General features: G+C 42.2%; 2 protein-coding genes across 11 annotated transcripts; one reads left to right on the top strand and one right to left on the bottom strand.

Annotated features, from left to right (window-relative positions):
* Window positions 1–636: 636 nt before the first annotated feature.
* cox6b1 (cytochrome c oxidase subunit 6B1) lies at window positions 637–2,661 on the top strand. The gene is made up of 4 exons (XM_085284150.1): window positions 637–793; window positions 1,473–1,599; window positions 1,881–1,981; window positions 2,398–2,661. Exons 2-4 carry the CDS (start codon window positions 1,494–1,496, stop codon window positions 2,449–2,451), a joined length of 261 nt encoding a protein of 86 aa, XP_085140276.1. The 5' UTR covers window positions 637–793; window positions 1,473–1,493; the 3' UTR covers window positions 2,452–2,661.
* A 255-nt stretch (window positions 2,662–2,916) lies between these two features.
* katnip (katanin interacting protein) lies at window positions 2,917–21,915 on the bottom strand. Of its 10 annotated transcripts, XM_085284147.1 has the most exons (29): window positions 21,703–21,915; window positions 21,005–21,127; window positions 19,677–19,765; window positions 19,234–19,409; window positions 18,691–18,803; window positions 18,472–18,573; window positions 18,177–18,317; window positions 17,690–17,933; window positions 17,390–17,521; window positions 17,129–17,280; window positions 16,840–16,946; window positions 14,951–15,047; window positions 14,561–14,770; window positions 14,068–14,205; window positions 12,428–13,283; window positions 11,136–11,903; window positions 10,841–11,049; window positions 10,569–10,647; window positions 10,290–10,467; window positions 10,011–10,176; window positions 9,213–9,379; window positions 9,054–9,118; window positions 7,987–8,097; window positions 5,992–6,131; window positions 5,806–5,907; window positions 5,562–5,722; window positions 4,914–4,940; window positions 4,564–4,649; window positions 2,917–4,465 (listed from the first exon to the last, which is right to left on the bottom strand). In XM_085284147.1, exons 2-29 carry the CDS (start codon window positions 21,014–21,016, stop codon window positions 4,407–4,409), a joined length of 4,887 nt encoding a protein of 1,628 aa, XP_085140273.1. In that variant the 5' UTR covers window positions 21,017–21,127; window positions 21,703–21,915; the 3' UTR covers window positions 2,917–4,406. The 10 variants fall into 10 exon arrangements, with proteins under 10 accessions (XP_085140273.1, XP_085140267.1, XP_085140266.1 ...); XM_085284141.1 differs by having other exon boundaries at window positions 5,806–6,131; window positions 21,637–21,915; XM_085284140.1 differs by having other exon boundaries at window positions 5,806–6,131.
* Window positions 21,916–21,962: the final 47 nt, after the last annotated feature.

The following is a 21,962-nucleotide window of genomic DNA, read 5'->3' as shown; positions in this document are numbered from 1 at the left end:
TTGGCTGGAAGGGAGTGGACCCGCGTGGACAGCGACCGGAGACGGATAGGCGCGCGGATAGTGCAAGTGCACTACCTGTAAAGGAGTTACGCGCGGAAATGCAGCTCATGCACTGAAAGTGTAGTTAGTGCTCCTGAGGCACTACACGGTTAACATGTCTCCGTCACTCTGCTTATTATTATCAGGCTAATAGACCTGCCACATAAAAAACGGACTGCTCATCTGTTCCGTGTCTTAGCTCACAGCTGGTAGGTCCTATAAAGTGCGCCTGCAGCACCTCCATACGATTGCAGGCATTTCTTGACAGAGTTCCTGGTTTGGCCAGCTTTACTTCACTTGAAATCCGAAATATAGGAAGCCCACATGAAGGGAAAATTACTTTTTATGGCCATCCAACTCAAACCCATCCAGCTCATATGCTTAAAAACATCATATTAATGATTAACAGAAACACAGAGGAGCCGAAAACTTCCGGCTTCATAGGAGTAAAACCTCGAACAACAAATTAAAGCTAAAATAAACACCTCCCGCTGCGCCCCTGGGCTTTCACCCCTCAGGGCTTTTATTCTCCAAAACACGACATAAAGCAAACATTTGCGTGTAGACAAAGTGTGACTGTGAGAGTCTTGTCATTTCAATGTGACCTGTATCCGCCATTCCCTTATGATAAAACTGCACGGCTCCAATATCTTCAGACCGGAGCGCACGCGTGGAGCGCGCACTGTCTCTCAGAGTAACGACACTCACCGTCCGGTGTAAAGTCACTTGAGCCGAGCCAGCATCTGCGACTAAGGTACCGTTTACCTGCATGCTCTAACCCTCTAAAGTACCGTTTTCGTCTTGCGCAGACCGTCCGCTAGGTATTATTTCTATTTATTCTATTCATTTCTGTGTGTAGTCATCAAAATAACCGCTCGGGAAGTGGCGTGTCAAAAATGGCACCACTAATTCTGGGTATCGATAGGAAGTGTTTTAATCGGTTTTCAGTAGCATTCTTAAAGAAACTAATTACACTGCAGAGAGAAATAGCGAATGTGTTACCAGGTTGTGCGAAAAAGAAAAGAGAAACTGGGCTACGTGCGAAGGAAACGCTTTTTGGCCTGGTAACTAAGGCTATTGATTACTGCCAATACCGGCTAATAAGGCGCATTTTACCATTTAGGGCCTTCCCACTTTGTCCTACATATTTAATCACTGCTTATGTTTGACTGTAGTTTGATATTATAGATTGGACGGTGAGAAGAATAGCTGATGAAAGTCCCGCATTTCTAGTAGCAGCCTTCAGGTGCCGCAGACAGCAATCCGCTGCACTTGCCCAAATATGAAATCTTAAGGCGTCACAGATCGTCACCGCCGGCCACTGTTCAATCTCCGCACATAGAAGGCAACCTGCAGATGTTATCCTCACAAGAGGCTGCCACACACAGGCTAATGAGTGGCTGTTTCTTTCCCCTTTTGCACCCATTCATTAGATTCTCCTTCCAGAGGTGAAAATGGCCGAAGACATTAAAGCCAAACTTGAGAAATACCGCACGGCTCCCTTTGACTCCAGATTCCCCAACCAGAACCAGACCAGGAACTGCTGGTCCAACTACGTGGGTAAGACTACACCTCAAGGTTGTTTTCTCCAAATGTGTGAAAGCGACTAGAGGAACTGCCGATTAAATCAAGACTATGCTGTGCTTTAAAAAGGCAATAACAACCTAGTACAATTTTGGATTATTACAACATTATTCAGTCACAGTAATCATGAGAAAGGCTTACATAGCTTCACCTACTGACCCTGACCTCTGGCCTGAAGATAGCCCAGTCAGATTTCTTCACAGGGTCTACTGGAAGGTTATTTTTGATATTCACCATTGTTGTTTCTCTATTTATAGACTACTACCGCTGCCAGAAAGCTTTGGATGCCAAGGGATTAGACACCCAGCCCTGCGAGTGGTACAAAAGGGTCTACAAATCGCTGTGCCCCATCTCCTGGGTAAATATAAGAAATGTTACCATCTCATTTCTAACAGAAAAGCCACTTTGCTGAAAGCGTATTGGCAGCATGTACATGGTAATTTAATTGGTGGGAAGAGTTTATTTAGCAGGGGTCAAACAACTTTATGATTCCTCACATTCCTGCTCAGCCCAAACAGTCAAAAATAAGGAAAACATGGAAAACACAGTTTGGAGATTTGCCCCTAATCACACAGCTGACTAAAAATACAGCAACATGTTGAGTTACTTTATCAGCCAAAGCAATTCCACTCTCTAAGCTTTGCTTAACATCACAAGTTGTACAAAAATGTAGTTTGAGGATTAACACTCTTACATAGTTATTAAATCAACTAAAAATAAATATTTTTGTCTCAAAAGTTTTCTTTTTTTCCTCTAAAATTTTTGTCCCTTTAGATCCAGAAATGGGACGAGCAGAGAGAAGATGGGACCTTTGCTGGAAAAATCTGAGGCTTAAGCATTTCGAATGCCGATAGTCTGCAGAGATGTAATCTTTTCAGTAGAATGTTTGTACGAGTGGTATAAAACCTGCAGTGTGCCTTTCCACTAATGCTCTGTCCTGAGATCACACCGAAACTGAATGGTCATTCCTTAAAGATATCATGAAATGTACAGCAGATTCTGCATTAATAAAAAAGATCTCAGGATATATTTATGGAACTGGCTTGTCCTGTCTTATTTTGTCTCTTTACAGCATGCTGCTGATCCCCTGTGAGGTTATTCATAGACTCTTTTTTTGGGGTTTAGTTCAGATGTGTGTGAGAAAGAGTCAGGGCAAGGAAGTCTGAACATAAGAGATCAACAGCAAAACCCAAGTGGCCCGCTTATAGAGTTTGATGCAGATCACTCCAGACATCCCCCCCCAAAAAAAAGCACAACAAGAGGATGAATTTCCAGAAAACTGAAGGTAAACTATTACTTTTTTCACATTTTATTCATTCCAATAAACCTACTTCAAATATACATATTTAATCAAGATTAGAAAAATAAATATTTCAAAACACTAAATGTCACGGCTACAATAATGGCCACCACTCCACAGAGCAGAATGGAGATTTGGAGTAATGAGTATCACTGCTGCGGGACATAATGAAATTAAATACATAAAACTGCATTTCATATACAATGACTCCCAGCTATAAGGAGTGTAGAATAGTTTATACTGGGGCTCAATGACGCAGTAAAAACACCTAAAAAAAATTAATGCTGAGGAGTTTTTCCCATGCAACAAGTTAGTACAGTGAACACTGAGCGGAAAAAAAAGTACAGCACAGACTACCAAGTATTTTAGTGAACACAGATTCCTATTTATCCCCTTTTAAACAACTGCTCTTCTTAATTTGAGGTAAGTTTATAATATTTGCATATTAGAAGTTGTCTGTTATCTACTCAAACGCTAAAAGTGGAAAATTGCTTCTATTTTTTAACCGAATTAAAAAGACTGCTGTGGAAATGTTTGCTGGAAAAAAAAAGTCAAACAATCTAGTGCATGTGCATAGCAACTTCAATAAAGGTCACTTGGATTGCAAACGAGCTTTTTCTACTTGATGCGAAGCAGAAAAAACAAACTGACCTAATTGTGTGAAGCCAAATAGATATTTGTTAGTATTAATGTGAAGCTTTGAGCGGCTTCAATTCTCAATGTTCCTCGACTTCGTCTATCGCATTAGTCGTTAATGTGAATCTTGCAAATGTAAAAACCTCTCTGAAAGTACTTCCACAAGTAAAACCACTCACTTTTGAAATATATTATCCAAGAGATATAAATATTAATAGATATAAATTAGTGGCTGCATAGCATTAGGCTTGGTTTGTGCACTGGTGGGAGTGTTTTCATACCCATTAGGCCGAGAGCTAAATGACTAGGCTCGTTGGTGAATCATGTTAATTAATTAACGTAGCGTCCTGATGTGACAGTGTACTCATGTGGCCTTTGAGCTTTTTTTTTTTCTTTTCCTGGATTATGTATACGCCAGAAGCAGCATTGGGATATGCAGCACAAGTCACAAGTCACAAGTAGCAGCCACAGATTATAGTGTTGGTACTAGGCACAATAATATGGCTGATAAAATGCAGCCTCGACAGTTTTTTCCTGGCACTGAGGGAGGGACGACTATACAGTACATGTTCAGGATATCTGTGGACTCGTTTTCACAGCAAAGAAAAGGAGAGAAATCCAACCATAAAGTGGAATCTTGTGTGTGTATAATCTCTGTCCTTTTAACTGTGGACCGTGTGAGATGCTGGGGTGACGCCTTTACAAATGACAGCTGGGTGGCTGCTTTGGGACTTGGTGTAAAGGAGGTTTTCAAAAGTCACCCACCAAAAAAGTGGAATAAAAGAGTCAGCCACAGGTTCTTCCCTTCAGCTCTCCTCAAACTGTAAAAACACTGACTCCATGTCAGTCAGTACCTCCTCCTTCCATGTTTCCCGCCATCAGTCATGCAGGTTTTAGGCCGTAGAGCTGAATTGAGTGAGAACAGAACAGAAGAGTTAACAAAGACATTTTAAAACAGACGAATCCATCCATGTTAAAGTGCTCCAATCGCTTCTCTGATTCACCTGGGTCTGCCGTCTGCTTCTTCTTATTGTGATGAACTATCTGGTTCTCATTGGTCATCTTCACATCCTGATCCTCCACATAATTACTACAAGGCAACACAAGAAAAGGAAGACACAGCGGATGTTTTTCTTTAAAACTGTAGTGCCAGCGAGAAGCGGAAAAGGGCAATAAAACACAAAAGGGAGGGTTGACAAAGCTCGAAGTCAGGGAGAGGAGGGACTCTGGGGATCACAAGTCAAGCAAGTGGTAAGGAGGATGTGGGATGTTTGAGGGCACTGGAGGAATCTTCAGTACAGGGAGTGACCACAAGGAGGCAGCAGCACTGGGTTTTTACTATCCTGTTACTCACTGTTGACGGTGTCTGCTGACACGGGGGCTGAAGTGGAGAAGAGTACAAGTCTTTTCAAAACTACTGAGTTAATCTAACACAATTTGTCTGTAAATCTGTTTGATTGTCAGAAATGCAACAGGCCTGTCAAAAAGCATTTTACATGACAGATCACGGGTGTCATTTCAGTTCATGGGCCACATGCAGCTCAATCTGACTTCTAGAGGGTCGTACACCAAAAGCAAAGCAGCATTCAAAATACATTTAAAAAGTCCTCTCATACATTTTATCCATTTACAAAAAAGATGATGAGCAGTGTAAGATGTCTTTAAGAAGACTGTGGAATTATAAATCTCAGTAGGAGCATGGCTCCTTGGATTAACCGTCACACTTCAGTGTAGTATGGGATGACAAAGATAATTTGTAAGATTCTGGAAAAACACTTTTATGTTACCCATTCTTAACATCCTGCAACACAACCTCCTCTGCAAATTTCAGACTCTGCAAGGCGTCCAGTCGGCTGGCAGCCGAGTGCATGTCTGATACCCCTTTTCTAAATAAGGCAAACCTAAATAACAATCAGCATTTAGCCTGTAAGCAAGCAGCCGTTCATGAATTCATCTTTCCAAAAAAAAAAAAAAGATAAATGAATACAAAAAGCCTGAGTACCTGATGACAGTGTTCCTCTCTCTGTGAGTAATGTAGACGTCATCTGTGAACAGGATGGTGTGGTAGGGCACCACAGGGTCGCAAGTAGGCAGGATGCCTCGTGTCACTTGGCTTACGCAGTCCAAGATGCCATTATATACCAGGAGGTCATCCACCAGCAGCTGGACTCACGGAGAAACATGCACCATTAGTAAACAAACAGAAGCGATTGCTAAACCCGCAGCAGAGAGAGAAGTAGGCTTACCCCAAATTCTTTCACTCCTCTCTGAGGAGTCTTTGAGTAGTTCCACAGCTTGATCATGGACACAGTCACTGGATGATCAAAGATGACATACACACGGTTCACCTGCATGGAAACAGAGCATACACTCGTGTCAGCTGCAAACAGTCTCTCTCTTACACACTCACACACACACACTGTCTTTCTCACCAGGCCAGGAAGCACTGGGGCTAACCACATGTGTCTTCCATCGTGGGTGCAGTTGACTCCATCTATTAATTTATCTGGAGTCCTCACATCACCGCTCACATTGTCCAGCACATTCACACTGTCTGGAAAAGCAGCAATGTCTGGTGGACGTAATGTTGAGGTCTGATCATGTTTATTAATATAAACACAGCTGCTAATTACCCACAACTTTACTCAGAGTTTCATGAGAACAGAGTTTTACAGTAGTCACAAACTCATTCAGAGATATATTATGTAAACCCAAATCAAATAAACTAGACTACTTTTTTTATTTGAACCCCTTGAATATACTAATAAAATGCACAAGTATAATTCACACTAAATATTATTTCAATTTGATTGTCACAGTTACCTATAAGAGTAAACAACCATGCACTACTGCTCGAAATCCTTATGTTCTTAGAGTAGGATGTAATGTTTGATCTTTTAAGAGGAAAACATTAACAGCTAGTGACTTAATATCTATCAATCTAAAGTGACCGATTTACAGTTGTTGTCAGAAGTTTCATCCAATCAACATAGGCATGAATGTCATGCTGCTTTTCCGGGGTGGAACGATCATACAGCATTTAATAAATCTTTTAAAAAGAACTGGGTGAACAAATTTGATTTTGTTTTGGATTTTCTTCAATTCACACAGCGTCTTTTGGTAGCCATAAACAAGCAGGTATAATTCTACCTCGATATTTGATCACCCTTCTTTGTTAGAGTTCATTAGAGTGACTTGTAAGAATTTTAAGTGAAGTCCACAGATTTTCAATAGCACTAAGGTTGGGGCTAGAAAAGGTCTTTGGATCTTTTGGGATCATTGCCCTGTTGGAACACCCACCGATGTCTCAGTTTCAACTATTTAGTGATTGATACTCCTTCATTATTCCATCCACTTTGTGCAGTGTATCAGTACCACCGGCAGCAAAACAGCCGCAAGGTATGATGCTACCACCACCATGCTTGACAGCTGGTACAGTGTTCTTAGGTTAGATAATCTCACTTTTACCTCTCCATACATACCTGCACTCTTGTCATTGTTACCTAATAGCTCAATCTTTGCCTTGCCTGGCCATAAAACTTTTCTCTAGAATGCATTTGGGTAGTCCATGTGGGAAAATGCTAATTTCACTCAAGCTTGAAGGTGTCAATTTTCGAGTAGGGCCTTCTTTCTTGGTTGGCACCCTCTCAGTAAGGCTCACTTCACTTGACAGTGACACTGGTGTGTCAGCAGGTTCCAGCTCATGGCAGGCTTGGCCCTTCATGGTTCCTGAACATCCTAACCAATTTACTCCCATATGAGGGTGAAAGTTTGGGTCTTCTTCCAAAACTTGTCAAAGTGGTGAGACATCTGAATAATTTGTACATATGTACAATTGTTTGAATCAACGGTCCTGGAATCTGCAGTTGTTTAGAAATGGCTCCAAGAGACCTTCCCAGCTTTTGTAAATCTACAGTTCTCCTTGTTGGATCTTCACTGAGTTCCTTGGATTTTCTCATTATTCTGAGTATTGGTCAGTCCACTGAGAGTTGGCAAACATATCGTTTTTTTGTTAGCAAAGAGAAACTACCAGTTGTAGTTAATCATGATCACTAATGAGAAGTTAACAGTTCTTGGCCTTGTCAAGTTAAAAGACATTGAAGAACCTTAATTAAAAGACAAAAGCGATGTATGTAAATAATTGTGAACCCAAATCTTTGTCTACCCAAGTCTTTAAAGATGCATGCTGCAAAATCATTCCACCCTGGGGAAAGAACAGCCGAAAGAAACCATTAAAAGTCCAAAATTACCGTGACATTTCTCCCCACGATGAGAGTATGTAAACTTCTGACCACAACTGTACACCACGCATTCTTAACCAGGCACCCATCTGACCACATTAACAGTAAACATTAACATATTCCAGCAAGTGAGGTGAATTCGAGCCAGTGAGGTCAGATGCAAGTCTGAATCATGAGAAAGGATACTGTTGTCACTGAGGCTGATCTTCTCATGGTTCTGATTGTAAAACTCAAGGCCGTTCAGACCAATGTAGTATGGATCTCCCCAGGTTGTTAACAGCTGGAGCTGAAAAATGACTGACAGGTGAAAGTCAAGGAAAAGACAACATCGAGCATTTTAGATCCAGCTTTTTCCTTTTCTAGCTGCTTAGAAAAGGAAAAAAGAAAGATAAGAACATTTTTACCACTTTACTGGACAAAAACAAATTTTCTTTAACAAGTCTATAATGTTCAGCTTTTGTTTAGAGTTCAAAATGTGTACAGTTACAGACAAATGATTATTCGGATGCAATGGGTTAAATCTTCCCACTACATTTTTAAGGCCTGGTCTTAATCTGATCCACCCAAATTCCAGGTGGTTCTTCTGGCTGGTGTACATTCACCAGTCTGAGGCATGGCCTGTGATTTTAACCACTTAATTGCATAACCAGCAACCTCAGAATAGCAGTCACTAACCACCAGTAACGAATCATTCATATGAAACAAAGGTTTTTGCTCTGCCTGTGTTCACATTATTTCACAAAGTTAATAGTTCCAGAAAGAGTAAAATAGTAAGAGGTTACAGAGGTGAGCCCTGGCTGGCTCCTAGACCGAACGTGAAAGGAGGGCACATTGTAATGTCTGTGAGAACAGTGGATGAAAACACGAGCTCGATAAAGTGCTTAACTTATCACTTATCGCTACACCAAACGATATAGTGATTTTTCTGTGTTAAATACATACTAACCTGTCAGCCAGTTTTCACTGCTATTTTCTGATATGTGGAAAGGTTTTGCGCAATATCACAACACACTGAAATGACTGGACACATTTCTATTTCTCCTCCAGCCAGACATTTTCCTTCTGTAAGCTCTTGATGAGCATGTGCGTGCCAGTGGTGTTGCCAAAGCAACCAATGCAGATTATTTAACGTGGTCTGAACTCAATCTGATCCGTGCATTTAAAAAATATCCACAGAACATTTTTGGACCAATAGGGCAGACAGGAGCACAGCATGCATAAGCATGTGTGAAATCTGTTTAGAAAAAGGATACACCCACAAGGCATGATGGGAGCCTCATAGTCCATGCTGGGCTGTTCTTGTTTCTTAGAGTGTCCTCTGAATTAAAAATAAAGTTATAAATAAGGAAAGGCAGTTTTCAGAATTTCTGATGAAACAGCAGTTTTACTCAAACTCATACTCTGGGCTTCACCTGTGGTAGTCTTCGTTACTCCCGTTATCAGCTGGAGTCTGGAGAAAGTCAACAAAGAGAATCTCCTGGGCAAAATCAAAGTGACAATTGCCCGGTCCCTTCCTGATCAGTAATCCCTCCGTTGGTGAGACAGGAACATCATCCAAGAACAGATGAATCAGTTTCACCTGAACCAAACATGTGGACATTTTTATGTTTTCTAAGATGCATAAAGTGTTCTGCAAAGAACTTCTGTGGTTAAAAATAAAAATCTGTCACAATAAGTAATCCATGCTTTGCAGCATTATACACAGTCATCAGCACGTACTGTTCTTTGTACAAATGAGAAGTCAGATTCACAGCTTCATAAATCCATATTAAGGGTGTCATACAGTGTGTTTACATACATTAATTTTCATAAAACACTGTAATATTGTTGCTATTTCTCTCACACAGTATTTTATCTCTTGTCTCTTTAAACCCTCCAACCCCAGAAGGGCCCAGTCTACATTGATTGGTCAGCTAATATGTGGTCTGATACTGCATGTATTAAAACTGGACTTTGGGCTTTGTAACCACAGACCTTTTATAACCGCAAAGCAGAATATGGCCTTAAGTAATATGTGAATTATACTTGTTCAAAATTATCAGCTGATCTGACTCCACTTGAAGGAAGTGGCACTAATTCAGTTCACAATATTTTGTTAATTTACAAATGATCATGTAAAGTACGAAATATCATAAACACGTTAGTATTTGAAGTAAACTTTATTCTGCATCATAACAAATGTGGGTTCAGCCTGGCAGAAACTGTCTCACCCCTCTGTAAGAGTCCTCAGGAGACTTGTTGTAGTTCCAGAAACGGAGACCAGCGATGGTCTGGGCCTTGCTGAAGGTAATGGTCAAGGTGTGGGACTCTCCATAGGAGAAAGGAATCAGCCACATATGCTGGTCATCGGTGGTAATGTTGTGGCCATCAATAAGTCTAAATAATGACAGTAGACATTATACACTGTATCTTACATAATAATGATGTAATCTTTGCCTGGACTTTAACTGTAATATCAAAGGGCATGTTACATTTAGTGTCAGGCATACTTATCAAGTGTGCGCAGGTCATGTCCATAATCAGGTAGGTCGTTGAGGTCCCTGGGTGAAGCAGCGATCATACTAAGATCTAAAGGTAAAGTCTCTCCATCCTTCCCCACAATCTCCAGTCCTGTCAGGCCCATGTAATGGGGGTCGCCCCATGTCAAGGTCATTTCCAGTCTAAGGCCTGGGATTAAGACAGACTGTAAGCATCCAGAAACATCCAAAACACAAAGCCAAAAACAGAGAGGCAACCATAATATGACAGGATATGACTGATGTACTCACACTTTCCTGTGTGCATCCCAGGAATGAGCTCTAAGCTCTCTTCAGATTGGCTCATAGTAGAGTTGAGTTGAAGTTTCAGCTAAAACAAAACAACATTGCATTTAAAGCATAACTGTACCACACAGTCCTGTTGATGCTGTGGCTAGTTTGGCCTTTGTGCCTGTCTGCTCTGATCATTTGGGGCCACATAATGAAAGTCAACTCTGTCACACTTTGGAATAAGTTGCTTTATGAATTTATGATTCAAATTCTCGAATGAGACCAGTACTTACAGTGAGGTCTTCCTCTCTGAAACCAGCCTGGGTAAAAGGTCGTTCCTCTCCCTCTCCATCAGCAGTGCGTGGTCTCTGCAGCTCCTCCTCATACACCATGCTCTCAGGACTTTCACCTTCACTAAGGAAGGTCTCATCATAACGAGACATCGCCTCCAGTATCTCATCATCAGTGGTGAAGAGGATAGTGTCGCCAAACTGGTCCAGTCCTGAGCGCATGAATAAAGGATAATTTGGTCAAAAAAACAACACACAATGGAGCATAAACTCTTGTGAAGTTGTTCTGATCAGATACCTCCAGAAAGAGTTCCAGACGCTTTTGCAATCTCCCCCCTGAAGATGCACCTTCCATCCAGAAGCATTTCTACCTCTTTCACGCCTCGGAATGAGTGGATGCGCGACTTGTTGTAGTTCCACACACGGATCATGGCCACTTTGTGGGGCACTCCAAAGTCCATGAAAATGGTGTGGCTACAACCAGGAGTAAATGGGGCTAGCCAAAGATGCATGTCATCCTGAGTCCGATTGATGCCATCGATTAAGTTGGTGACTACGCGTGGATCCTTGCCGTATGCTGGGAGAATGTTGATGTCTGGCGGGTCAGCGTGGATATGAACAGGTCGGAGAGGCTCTCCACTAGAGCTGAAAACCTCCAGGCCGTTGAGACCCACGTAGTGACGATCACCCCAGGTGGACAAAATGTTGATTACCAGCCTTTGGCCTTGCGGCAACACTGGAATCTCAAACTCGTCCTCCCGCTCCATGGATGGATCGTCATCAGGGCCTTCGCAAAGTGTCCCCTGAGTGGTTAAGGAGGACAGAGGGCTTCTGGGTGATGAAGAAGAGATGGGTGGGACTGTGGGTGGACCACAGCCCTGGCGCTGAAGAAACTCATCAAATATGTCGCCTTCGAACGACATGTTGGAGATGCGTCCACGCTGACATTGGTTGAACTTAGTGAGTGAATCCCAGGACTCCATGAGGGTGTCATCCTGCTGACTGTGCAGCCGGGCCCGAGAGCTACTCTGCCTTCTGCTAGCACTCACCAAAGACATGGGCTCATCTGGAGAACACACAAACATTAGACTATAAATTACTAACAAACCAAAAGGAAAGAAATTAGCCTGTAAGAATTGTCCGACATCAAATATAACTAAAATCTACAAGTCTGTGTATTTCACTAAATATCCACTCAAAATTTTACATAAATGAACCCAATGCAAATGAATCAGTAAGATTAAAGAGCAGTAATATATTTGCCAAAGTGATCAACAGCAAAAAGAATGACAATGATTAGATCAAACAAATGACTGCCAGTAAGGTGAGAATAGAGACTCTAGTTAGCTAAACTATATACATATTAATGTTATTCTCCTAAAGTCTCCAAAAGTATATTCCTTTGTATTTTTAATCAGTGGATACGATTTCCTTTGAAAGGACTGATAAGGTAATGAAAACTCCTACCCTGACCGATGATACCCTGATATTTTTAAAGATGAAATAGAGCTAAATTTATAGAAAGGCTGGAGTAGCCATATATACAGATTTGTCTCTCTGTTTCAGTATGAAAATTCTGACAATGCATACCAGCGTTTGTCAGTGCTGTAGCTCTGAGGTGTTGTTCCTCTGTCTGCCTTACACTGGCTGTGGAGTTTCTGAATGAGCTCCTCCGTCCGCTGATGGGCCTGTCTGACCTTTGCTCCCCGACCTCCTCAAGCAGGTCGCAGCTCAGGTCCAAAGAGTCAGCCTTCCACTGAACCCCATTCGCCGTCCTCTCCGCCCCTCTGCACACACGCCCTGGGTTACATGGCAACTCTGGGAGCATGGAAGAGGATGATGCTGATGGCTGTTTGAGCTCTGAAGAATGCTGGGGTACCAGCCACCGTGGCCTCTCCCTGCTGGTCTCACATCCCTCTGGAGCACCTCTGTTCAGAGGCTGCAGCCACTGCGGGGCAACCCGTGAGGAGGATGGCTGGGTGGTGACTGTTTGCTCCATGGGTGCAGACTGCTCCACCTGCTGCCTGAGAGAGTGGGTCTCCTCTGAGGCAGACAGGTCAAAAGAGCTCCTTTGTATCGAGTGACGAGTAGAGGATGACACTCCCACAGAAGCAGTGATAGGTGGTAGTGGTGTATGTGATTTCTCCTGCATGTCTACCACATTCTGGCCTGCTGTGTCAGACAATGCATTCAAACTTTGGTATCTCTGGGAGATGCTACCCTCTCCACCCTTACTGTCTTCATAGCAAAGGGGAGTGGCCCCTCTTAGACTGTGTCCTGAAGCCACAGGGCTGGAAAACACAGAGTCGGAGACCTGAAGATCCTGAAGATCAATTGTGGTGCTGTAGTCAAAGACTTGGTTGCCACAGCCCTTCTCCAGCTCACCTTCAAACACCAACGTGCTGTTCAGGTACAGCTTTATATGTCGCGCACCTACGTCAAGCTCCTGGCAAAGATACAGCACATCAGTTTACAAGCGTCTTTAATTTAGGATGTTTAACAATTTCAAAAGCATTTGATTTTAAGCAGTAAGTTATGCCACAAAATGAAGAAATAATGATTTTCACATTTCAATTCTTCACAGAATTAACACCAAACATTTGAGTGAAGCTGTAAAACCAAATGGTGGGGAAATATTTAGCATTTCATTTCTCTGTATAATGAATGTTTGATTAAAATTCAAGCAAAAGGATGACAAGCTGCAACCTGATGAGTATTAAAAAAAAATCTAATTTCATAAAACACACTATTGACTAACATGCTCTAGCTAGCTGCTAATTAGTGCAACTGCGACCTTTTGATCCTCTAGACAATAAACCACTATGAACCCAGAGAAGTCTAGAAAATACTCCAAACTCCTTACCTTACAGGCTCTTATTCACAGTCCGGTACAAATATTGCTAAGTACTAATGGTCGGTGTAAACTAGGAAAACCTGGGGTCTTTGTGCCCCCTTCTTAACAGCAGAGACGCTGACAGACAGAAGCCCATGTTACACTAATCCTCTGAGGCTAATCTCTCACTGTTCCACATTTGGACAGACTGAGTGGCAGCTCAGACAGCCACTGCTTAAAGAGCAACGCACCTGTGACGTAACCAAACCAACACAGTCATCCACTGTTATAATGGAAACGCACAATCACGCACCATCTATCAGCTTGCAGCAGAAATCAAACAGTTTGTAACTGAATGTGTTGAAGAATTGATATAAAATTTATTGAATACACATACATTGAAGCTTCTGTTGTAGTTCCAGATTTTAATACAAGATATTCCAAAGTCTGGAGAGCGCTCGGTGTTCCTGATGATGAAGTAGAGCTGAATGGGTGGGTGGAACGGACACGTCCACATATGACGGTCTTTGGTGGTCTGTCAAACCAAGAGAAGAACAACAAAATGAAAAACAAAAACAGCAACTTATTCATAAGAAGGATGGACAGATATATAGTCTGAACATCAGTACTAGCTGATTGTGGCCTTGTTGGCTGCCAATGGTCTCTTGGCAAGTGCTGTGGCATTTATTGATGGGAGCAGCTGATGTTTAGTTGCTGTGTCACACAAACTTTGTGCTTGTTAAACTTTCAAAAGTAGTGCAATGAAAAACCATAAAGAACTCAAAACAGCCACTTTTTCATAATGGCAACTTATTTATTTCCCACAAGATGGGGAATAAATTACAACACACGCACACACAAACACACACACTACAGCAGAAGAGACTGACCTTCACTTTCCCATTGACGAGCGCCCCCAAATTACCAGGGAAGTCAGCATTCCTGATGTCTAAGTCATGAGGCGACACATAAAGCTTCTTGTTTCTGAGGCAGAAGAACTGCAACTCAGTCAGCCCGACCTGCAGCGCGTTCCCCCAGTTTGACAGTATCTCCATGGTAACATACAATGCAGGTGTGTACTCTGGTGACGACTGCCTTCTCTGCAACAGCGATACAAAACATTAAGACAAGACAAGGCAAGACAAGACAAGATAACCTTTATTAGTCCCACATGTGGGAAATTTGTTTTGTTACAGCAGAAAGCGGGCAGTTCAGAGGTATCCCACCCAACAGCATCAGGATTATTCATTCTGATCTGGGAAAGTGTGTCATTAGCTCACCGGCTGCTTGGTGTAGTCTGTTTTCACACTTTGAGGGATGCTGCAACCAGGTCCACCTTCAAGTTTCTCCAAGGCTTTCAGCAGTTTCTGTTGTTGACTAAATAAAAGAATGACAACACTTTAGCTTGCCTGCTCTGTTTATCGTTCCATTTATTTATTTATCCTCAATCTTCATATTAACGCAAAGCACTGCAGTAGCTAAAGCCATACATAATTTCGAGGTCATTGGGTATACACTCATTGTTATATTTCAACCAGTAGGTGTTATAACATCAAAGCATTTACCGAATTGCCACAGGCAATAACGAGATGTACTAGGAAGTGAGATTAATGAGTCAGCAAGGTATGCTGAGCCTAAAGTCAGACTATTTTGATGTCAGGTGGCTCCTTTTTTGGATACATCACCATAGTAACTTGTGCTGGACACTTTATACGCTCTCACAGAGGACAGGTTCAATTACCACCAATAAAACTGGGTGTAAATGCAACATTTTCACTTGTTCTTTTCTTGCTGATGTGTTCTATGAGTTATACAGATTTTCTGCAGATACACAACCTGTTGAGGGGAACATTTGTAACACCAACAAACAAAGCTGTGAAGTCACAGCCCGCTTGGTCTGGTAATAGAGCCAACATAACACAGAGTAAAGACTCTTTGTTGTTTATTACAAAAAAATATTCACACAAGAAGATTAGTTTCACTTTGTTATGGCCAAAAATTAAACTGATTTCAATGCCTCCTTGATTATGTATTGGGTTAGAATTGAATTTGTGTCACGCATCAAGTTTAACTGGATCATGGTTGAACAAATATTCCAGTGTTTCCAACAGAATTGATTGAATTAGATTGCATTTACACACCATATGCACGCAAAACGAGGCATGTATGATTTTTTTAAAGAAACTGATAAATAATGTCATATACATATGGTGCAATAATCTGCCTCTACAGTAAGTTCTTCATCATGTGAACAGACTCCACTTCCACTGTCTTAAACTGCAGCTGGTGAAACAGTCCTTGTTCTGCTCTACAGGCTCTGTGAACTTTGAATGGTAGCCCATGAACTAGTTTTGCACCTGCAGCAGGTTCTGGTTAGAGTGATCCTCCAGCTTGCAGCAAATCTACAGCACAGAGCAAGCACTCCTCTCTCCAGCTGCAGTCAAAGATGTTAGTTAAATCTGATGAAATGCCTCAAGAAATGTCACAAAATGAACCTGATCAGTCCGTCAGAGAGAAATGGGAGACAGCTAACTGATTAGCGCTCACTCACCCAGAAAATAAGGCAGTAACTGCCCACTGCTGTCTTACGTCATTCTCCCAGACAGATGCATGTTTTTTTTTAAATTACAAATATCTCTGGTAATGTCTCTGACTGAAGTAGGCATTACTTGATCGATTAATGTTTAGTGGAAGAACAGTCCAATAACATGTTACACATGCCTTTTATCGTAGTGTGCACATATGGCCTTAACTGAAAAGCCTGGGATAACAAAGAAAGTTAATAATCACCATCATAATACCTATTCTTTGTTGCTGGGCTTATAGGTTCTGTTGAACCACCTACTGCAAAGAAAGTCCAGCTATGTTAGGGGCGGCCAACTCCAGGCTTCGAGAGCTGGTGCCCTGCAAGTCTTAGATAACACCCTGGGTCAAAACACACCATCATCAAATGATTAGTTTATTACCAGGCCACTGGAGAACTTCAAGAAATGTCGAGGAGGTAATTTAGCCATTTAAATCAGCTGTGACACATCTAAAAGGTGCAGGACACCGGCTCTCGAGGCCTGGAATTGGCCACCCCTGAGTTATATCAAAATTGTTTCATAGTACACTGTAACTGTTAGCGTTCTGTTCCTGAGTGTTTAAGTATCTTTTTCTGTCACCATACCTGGGACCCATGAGTGTGATTCTCTGCATGGCCAGAGTGACATTGTTGTCATCCTTGTTGTGAGTGTTGTAGTGCACTAAACCATTCATCACCTGATGTCCCTTGACCTAGAGGACAAAGAAACCAAATCAAACCGATGTGAAAAATATATGTATGGGACAAGATTCACATGTGAGTCAAATCCAGGAAAATTCAATTGAATAAAATCAAAAGTAGGCAAAGTATACAGTTACAGATGAAAATGAGATGTAATAACAGATGTAAGAAGTGAAGTGTGGCTCAGGCAGACCGTGTGTCGACTGAAGAGCTCTGCACTCTGCACTGGGTTGTTTTCTCTCTGTATGGCCTGGCGTACCCTGATCGCAACCTCCTCTGGGTCCCGGTCCTCGACAGAAGACTTTCTATTTGCCGACAGCGGCCTCTCCACCCGACTCCTCGGCCCTTACGCAGAAAATACACATTTTTTATCCAGCAACAATCATGTGGAATGGAATATCTCAGCCACATTTTCATTCAAAAACGGGAGATGAGTTTGTAAAACATGACTTACTCTGACCTTCCCAGCTCTCTTTTGAAGGTGGCCTATCTAATGTCTTGCTCTTCACCAACATAGGTTTGGTGGGTATAAAAGTCTCAACACTTTCTTTCCTTTTTGCAGACAGTGAACGCTCGATCTTACGACCTGGAAAAATAAAGGAAATTGATTAAGATCAGGAATAGATGCTTCTTTTCATATGCTGACAACATGCCTAAAGACATCCTTAGGTCAGTGCTGATGACGCAGAAAAGCAGGGGATGTTACCTCTCTTGCTTCGCCCTAAATCAATAACAAATTTCCATATTAGCCTACCTTTAGGTGAGGGTCCAAAGTCCAGCACAATGAGGTTCGCTGAGTCAAAATGGCTTTGGGAGCCACTGGGCCGAGAGCTGTTGGAGGATGACTTGGAGGAGGGGAGAGGCAGCCCCAGTTCATCCAGACTCTCTGTGCTCTCATCCCTCTCAATCTGCTCCTCTACCCACTCTTCATCTGACTCCTCCCCAGCTGAGCCACGACTGCTCCGTCGCATGCTAACCTCCAGGCTTCGACGCAAAACCTAGTTTGCAAAGGTCATCATTTATATATTCATCCATGCACAAGTCATCGTCCTGCGCACTCACAGGCACAGACCTGTATACTGACAGTTTAACCATCCTCGTGATTTGACAAACTACCACTAAAAAGTGAAATAAATTCCCACCAACAGGCATAAACCAAATTACGATGATTCTCTATATCTAATTCATCTTCGACAAGAAGACACAAAAAAAAAAAAACGCATACATTTTCATCCACTCACCTTCACTTCCTCAAGGTTGAGAAGTACCTTCTCACTGTGCTCCTGGTCTCCTCGGCTCTCAGGCCTGGAGCTGAAAGAGTGCGACACCTTGCAGGTGTTCCTCTGGCAGCAGGGACTACGAGGGGAGCGTGGACTGGAGCTCTGGATGAAACGTGATGATTGGATAAAGGGGAAATAGCAGAGATAGAGAGATGCTAAGTACTACAGACAGCTGCATCTGGCACATAGTCCCTCCCCTAAAAATAAAACACCCACACATACAGGCTTAGTAGGCATTGTTATGTCTTCACTCTACCTCCATGTCTATGCTTTCATAGGGCTCAAAATCATCAGAGTAGCGCTTTGTTGGGGAGATTAGCAAACTTGGTCCATCCTCTGTTCGAATTTTAACAGGATCCTGCACATATTAGAAAAGAGGAAATATCAAACATGTGTCCTTAAAAATAGGAAATGTCTATTTTTGCTGAACAATAAGTGTTAATACAGATAGGATAAGGATATCAGATGGCTGCACCTGCACCCATTCTTTCCTCTGGACCTTTCCTGGGGCAGTGTGGCTTCTCTTCCTGTGGGTCTGCTCCAGTTTACTACCGTCTTCAGTTAGCTGGTGGGCGCTTCTACAGACATCTGCCGATGAGTCACAGCACAGAAACGAACATGAGCAGCGTGCAGCAGACTAATGCCTCGGAGGAGAAGGAACACACAGTCACATACACAGATGGTCCACAGCACAGAGAGGAAGACGAATAAACTGCCTGCCAGCTACAACTGTCACTATCATTTATTCACTGGGACTGGACACGGGATCCTGTCACACAAACTACAAGCTGAGGAGTGGTGGCTATTAGCTGGTTTTCCATATGGTTCATGGGTGACAGTAGCAACAACAAAAAAAGAGCATGAGATAGTACCTTTGATTTCTCCTAAACATGACTGAACACTCAAGAATAATACATCTGCCTGCATGACAGATTCAGAAAAATTTAATAAACAAGAAGAAAAAAAATCAAGTGTTATATAAGAATATCTAGTTTTGAGTCTAAGTGCAAAAGCATACCTGCTGTACATGTAGGCCTCAAAGGTGGCTGTGAGGAGGGAGACCTTTGGTTGGAGCCCTTGGCTTGCTTCCTACTGGCTTCGGCATTGGCTCCATTAAGATAAATTGAAAAACCTTGCTCAAGCCGTTCCAACTCAATCTCCTTGGGGTCTTTGACTTTAAGGCGCTTTAAGAGCCTGGAGAACAAATAAAGAGCTAATAAATAGCTTTCGAAAATATAGCAAATCCTATCACAGTTTTGACGTGGCTAACAAAGGATTCAACATGACACATTCCAATTCCAGACTATGTTACTTTTTAAAATATATGTATTGTTTCTCAAGGGAAGGAGGCAAACCAATCAGAGCTCCAATTAGGCAGCACTGAAAGTCATGCAGGAGTTGTCCGTTTCCCCTGTGAAATCCAATCTGTCTCTTCCCCGGCAGCCTGCACTAACACTTCACCTGTTTTTGTGTTGGAGGGCGATTAAATATTCATCCAGAGTGTCATCTACAGCAGAGGCGAGCTTCTCTCCTTGGCACGTCTTACTCTCCTTCAAGAACACACACATCAGTAAACAGACACACACGATGAAAGGTCGGAAAGGCCTACATCAGCGGTTTGTGGGCAACAAATTGTCATAATACAACTCATTCTTGCACAGGTATGCACATTCACTTTATTGCGTGCATCACCACAATTATGCAAGCAACTTGCTCCTCCGCCGAGTGTGGAACTAAAGCTTTAGTGAAGGATGCGTAATGTGTCATGACACAGGGGTTACGGTTGGATTTAAAAACCATTTAGTCAGGATGTAGCCTAAGGTTAAATGGGTGATGGAGAAATGAATTAAGAAAGGTTTTATTGGTTAGGACCATAATAAAAACTGATTATTTGTAAAGCAGCACCTGATAACCTTAACACAGTATTAGTCTCTACAATATCTGCTGCTAAAGAGCCGCAAACTCTCAATTTTTATATGAAGCCACACAATTGATCATAGCAAAAGATACTGCCAAAAAAAAAAAAAAAATGAGCCCAAGCTGAGCTCTCACGCTGAAACTACTGACTCAGCATGGGCCAATACTTGCATGGCTTGTCAAATTCAGCCACTTTTTCACAAAGGCAGCCCTACTATATCCTCAGTGGTGATCACATCCTGCAATAATATGTGCACAGTGCATGAAGTGTAGCTCTTTAGCTGTAGTTCAAGTGATGGATTGTAAAACGATATCTGTCACGTTAAACCAAAAATCCCAAAGTGAGGACCCCTACGGGTTCTACCACCCTGACAGCATACATCTTGTTCAGACATTTCTGCACTCAGCTGAAATGAAATGGCCCTTATTAAAAGACCAGATGTCTGCCTGCTTTAAGCTTAATAATGCTGGCTGCAGTAAAATTAAGCAGATTAAATAAAAAGTGGGTCTCGGAGGGAGCACTGGTTGACTGCATAACACAATCGCCTAAAGCTCATGCCGTTTCATTTGTTATATATTTTTAAAGAAACATGCAAGATGAACAAAGAAATCACAAAGCCTTACTCAGTTTCTACAAGTCAACTAGGCTACAGCATCTGTCAAGGTCAGGAGCAGAAGGGAGGCAGAGAAATGAGAAGCAAGGGTAGAAAATTCTTGTTAGTGACAGAGTATAGAGACAGGGTGACAGCTCAGATACTGGTGCACAAAATGGCATGCCTTTAGTTTAGAGTTTCATGGTCGTGAAAATTGCAGTGTTTAATGAAAAGTGTATCACGTAAAGTAAAATGGCAGATGATCTGAACTATCATTACCTCGTTATCCATCGTGTGATTGCAGATGATGCTGCTCACATGACCCTATCCCATATTTCTGAAGAGAGGCGATCACTCCTGCTCAAAACGTATCCCTCAAATCTGTGTCGTATTTGTCCATCACTGTAGCGGGACACACATGATAACCCTGAGGTTAGCCGTGACATGAAACCTAAAGTACCTTGAGTACAGCTCGTGGAAAATGTCGCCACACCCGCTGGCCGATTCAAGGGACCAAATACCAAACATTCACGATTGTGTTAACGTTAGCATCTTATTTTAAGCAGGGGTTGACCAAAACTCGTTTTAAACCACCCCAGGGTTTTGTTTTCATCAGCACTCGTGCACGGAGTTGGCTTGTCGGGTAGCGTTGCTGTTACAATAATTTCTATGCTATTAAGAGCTAACGAGCTAGCCATTGTTGACTATGTCAACTTTAAGCGAAAGATAACGGGTTATCAACCTCCTATGCGGTTGTATCGCATGAATTAACTAGTAGGTGTAGTGGCGCAGGCGACGTTAGCAAGCAGCCGATAGCTCAGTAAAAGCAGTGCTGACGTTCATAACTAAACTAAAAAAGCTAGCGAGTTAGCCTCCAACTACTATTAAAAGACAGATATAAACCTGCGTACCGTCTTCATAATCTCAGAAAGCCTTTACTTTATTTCGACTCTGATATATGCAAGAAAAATACTCACGGTCCATTTAAAAAAAAAAAAAAAAAAAAAAGAGTACTTTGATAACCATTATCTTTGAAATTCACGAGCTTTTTAGTGGTTTCTCATGTGCCCAGTGTTGTGTTGGTTGGTAACCAGGATAGCTGTCCACCAATGGCGAGAGCCGCATCAGAGAGAACCACGCCCCTAACCGGTCCGCTCTCTACCTCCTGCTCCGACAAGCCTCCACAAAGCCTCCTACTGCCCAGCCACACTCCATCTGACTGAAAGGGTATTAAAGC

The sequence above is a fragment of the Mchenga conophoros genome, linkage group LG8 (assembly GCF_057382185.1).
Source record: "Mchenga conophoros isolate Kocher_MC1m ecotype Shallow Benthic linkage group LG8, M_conophoros_male_GT1.1, whole genome shotgun sequence".
NCBI lineage: Eukaryota > Metazoa > Chordata > Actinopteri > Cichliformes > Cichlidae > Mchenga > Mchenga conophoros.
The sequence above is the reverse complement of the archived record's forward strand: the minus strand, read 5'-3'. Positions and strand labels throughout refer to the sequence as shown.

Excerpts from the sequence above, each read along its gene's own strand:
- cox6b1 (XM_085284150.1), top strand. The coding sequence starts at position 1,494 with ATGGCCGAAGACATTAAAGCCAAACTTGAGAAATACCGCACGGCTCCC. Across the intron at positions 1,600-1,880 it reads CTGCTGGTCCAACTACGTGG|ACTACTACCGCTGCCAGAAA; the intron begins GTAAGACTACAC and ends CTCTATTTATAG. Across the intron at positions 1,982-2,397 it reads CGCTGTGCCCCATCTCCTGG|ATCCAGAAATGGGACGAGCA; the intron begins GTAAATATAAGA and ends TTGTCCCTTTAG.
- katnip (XM_085284139.1), bottom strand. The coding sequence starts at position 19,783 with ATGTGTGTGTTCTTGAAGGAGAGTAAGACGTGCCAAGGAGAGAAGCTC. Across the intron at positions 14,771-14,950 it reads CAGACTACACCAAGCAGCCG|AGAAGGCAGTCGTCACCAGA; the intron begins GTGAGCTAATGA and ends TCGCTGTTGCAG. Across the intron at positions 14,206-14,560 it reads TCGTCAATGGGAAAGTGAAG|ACCACCAAAGACCGTCATAT; the intron begins GTCAGTCTCTTC and ends TTGGTTTGACAG.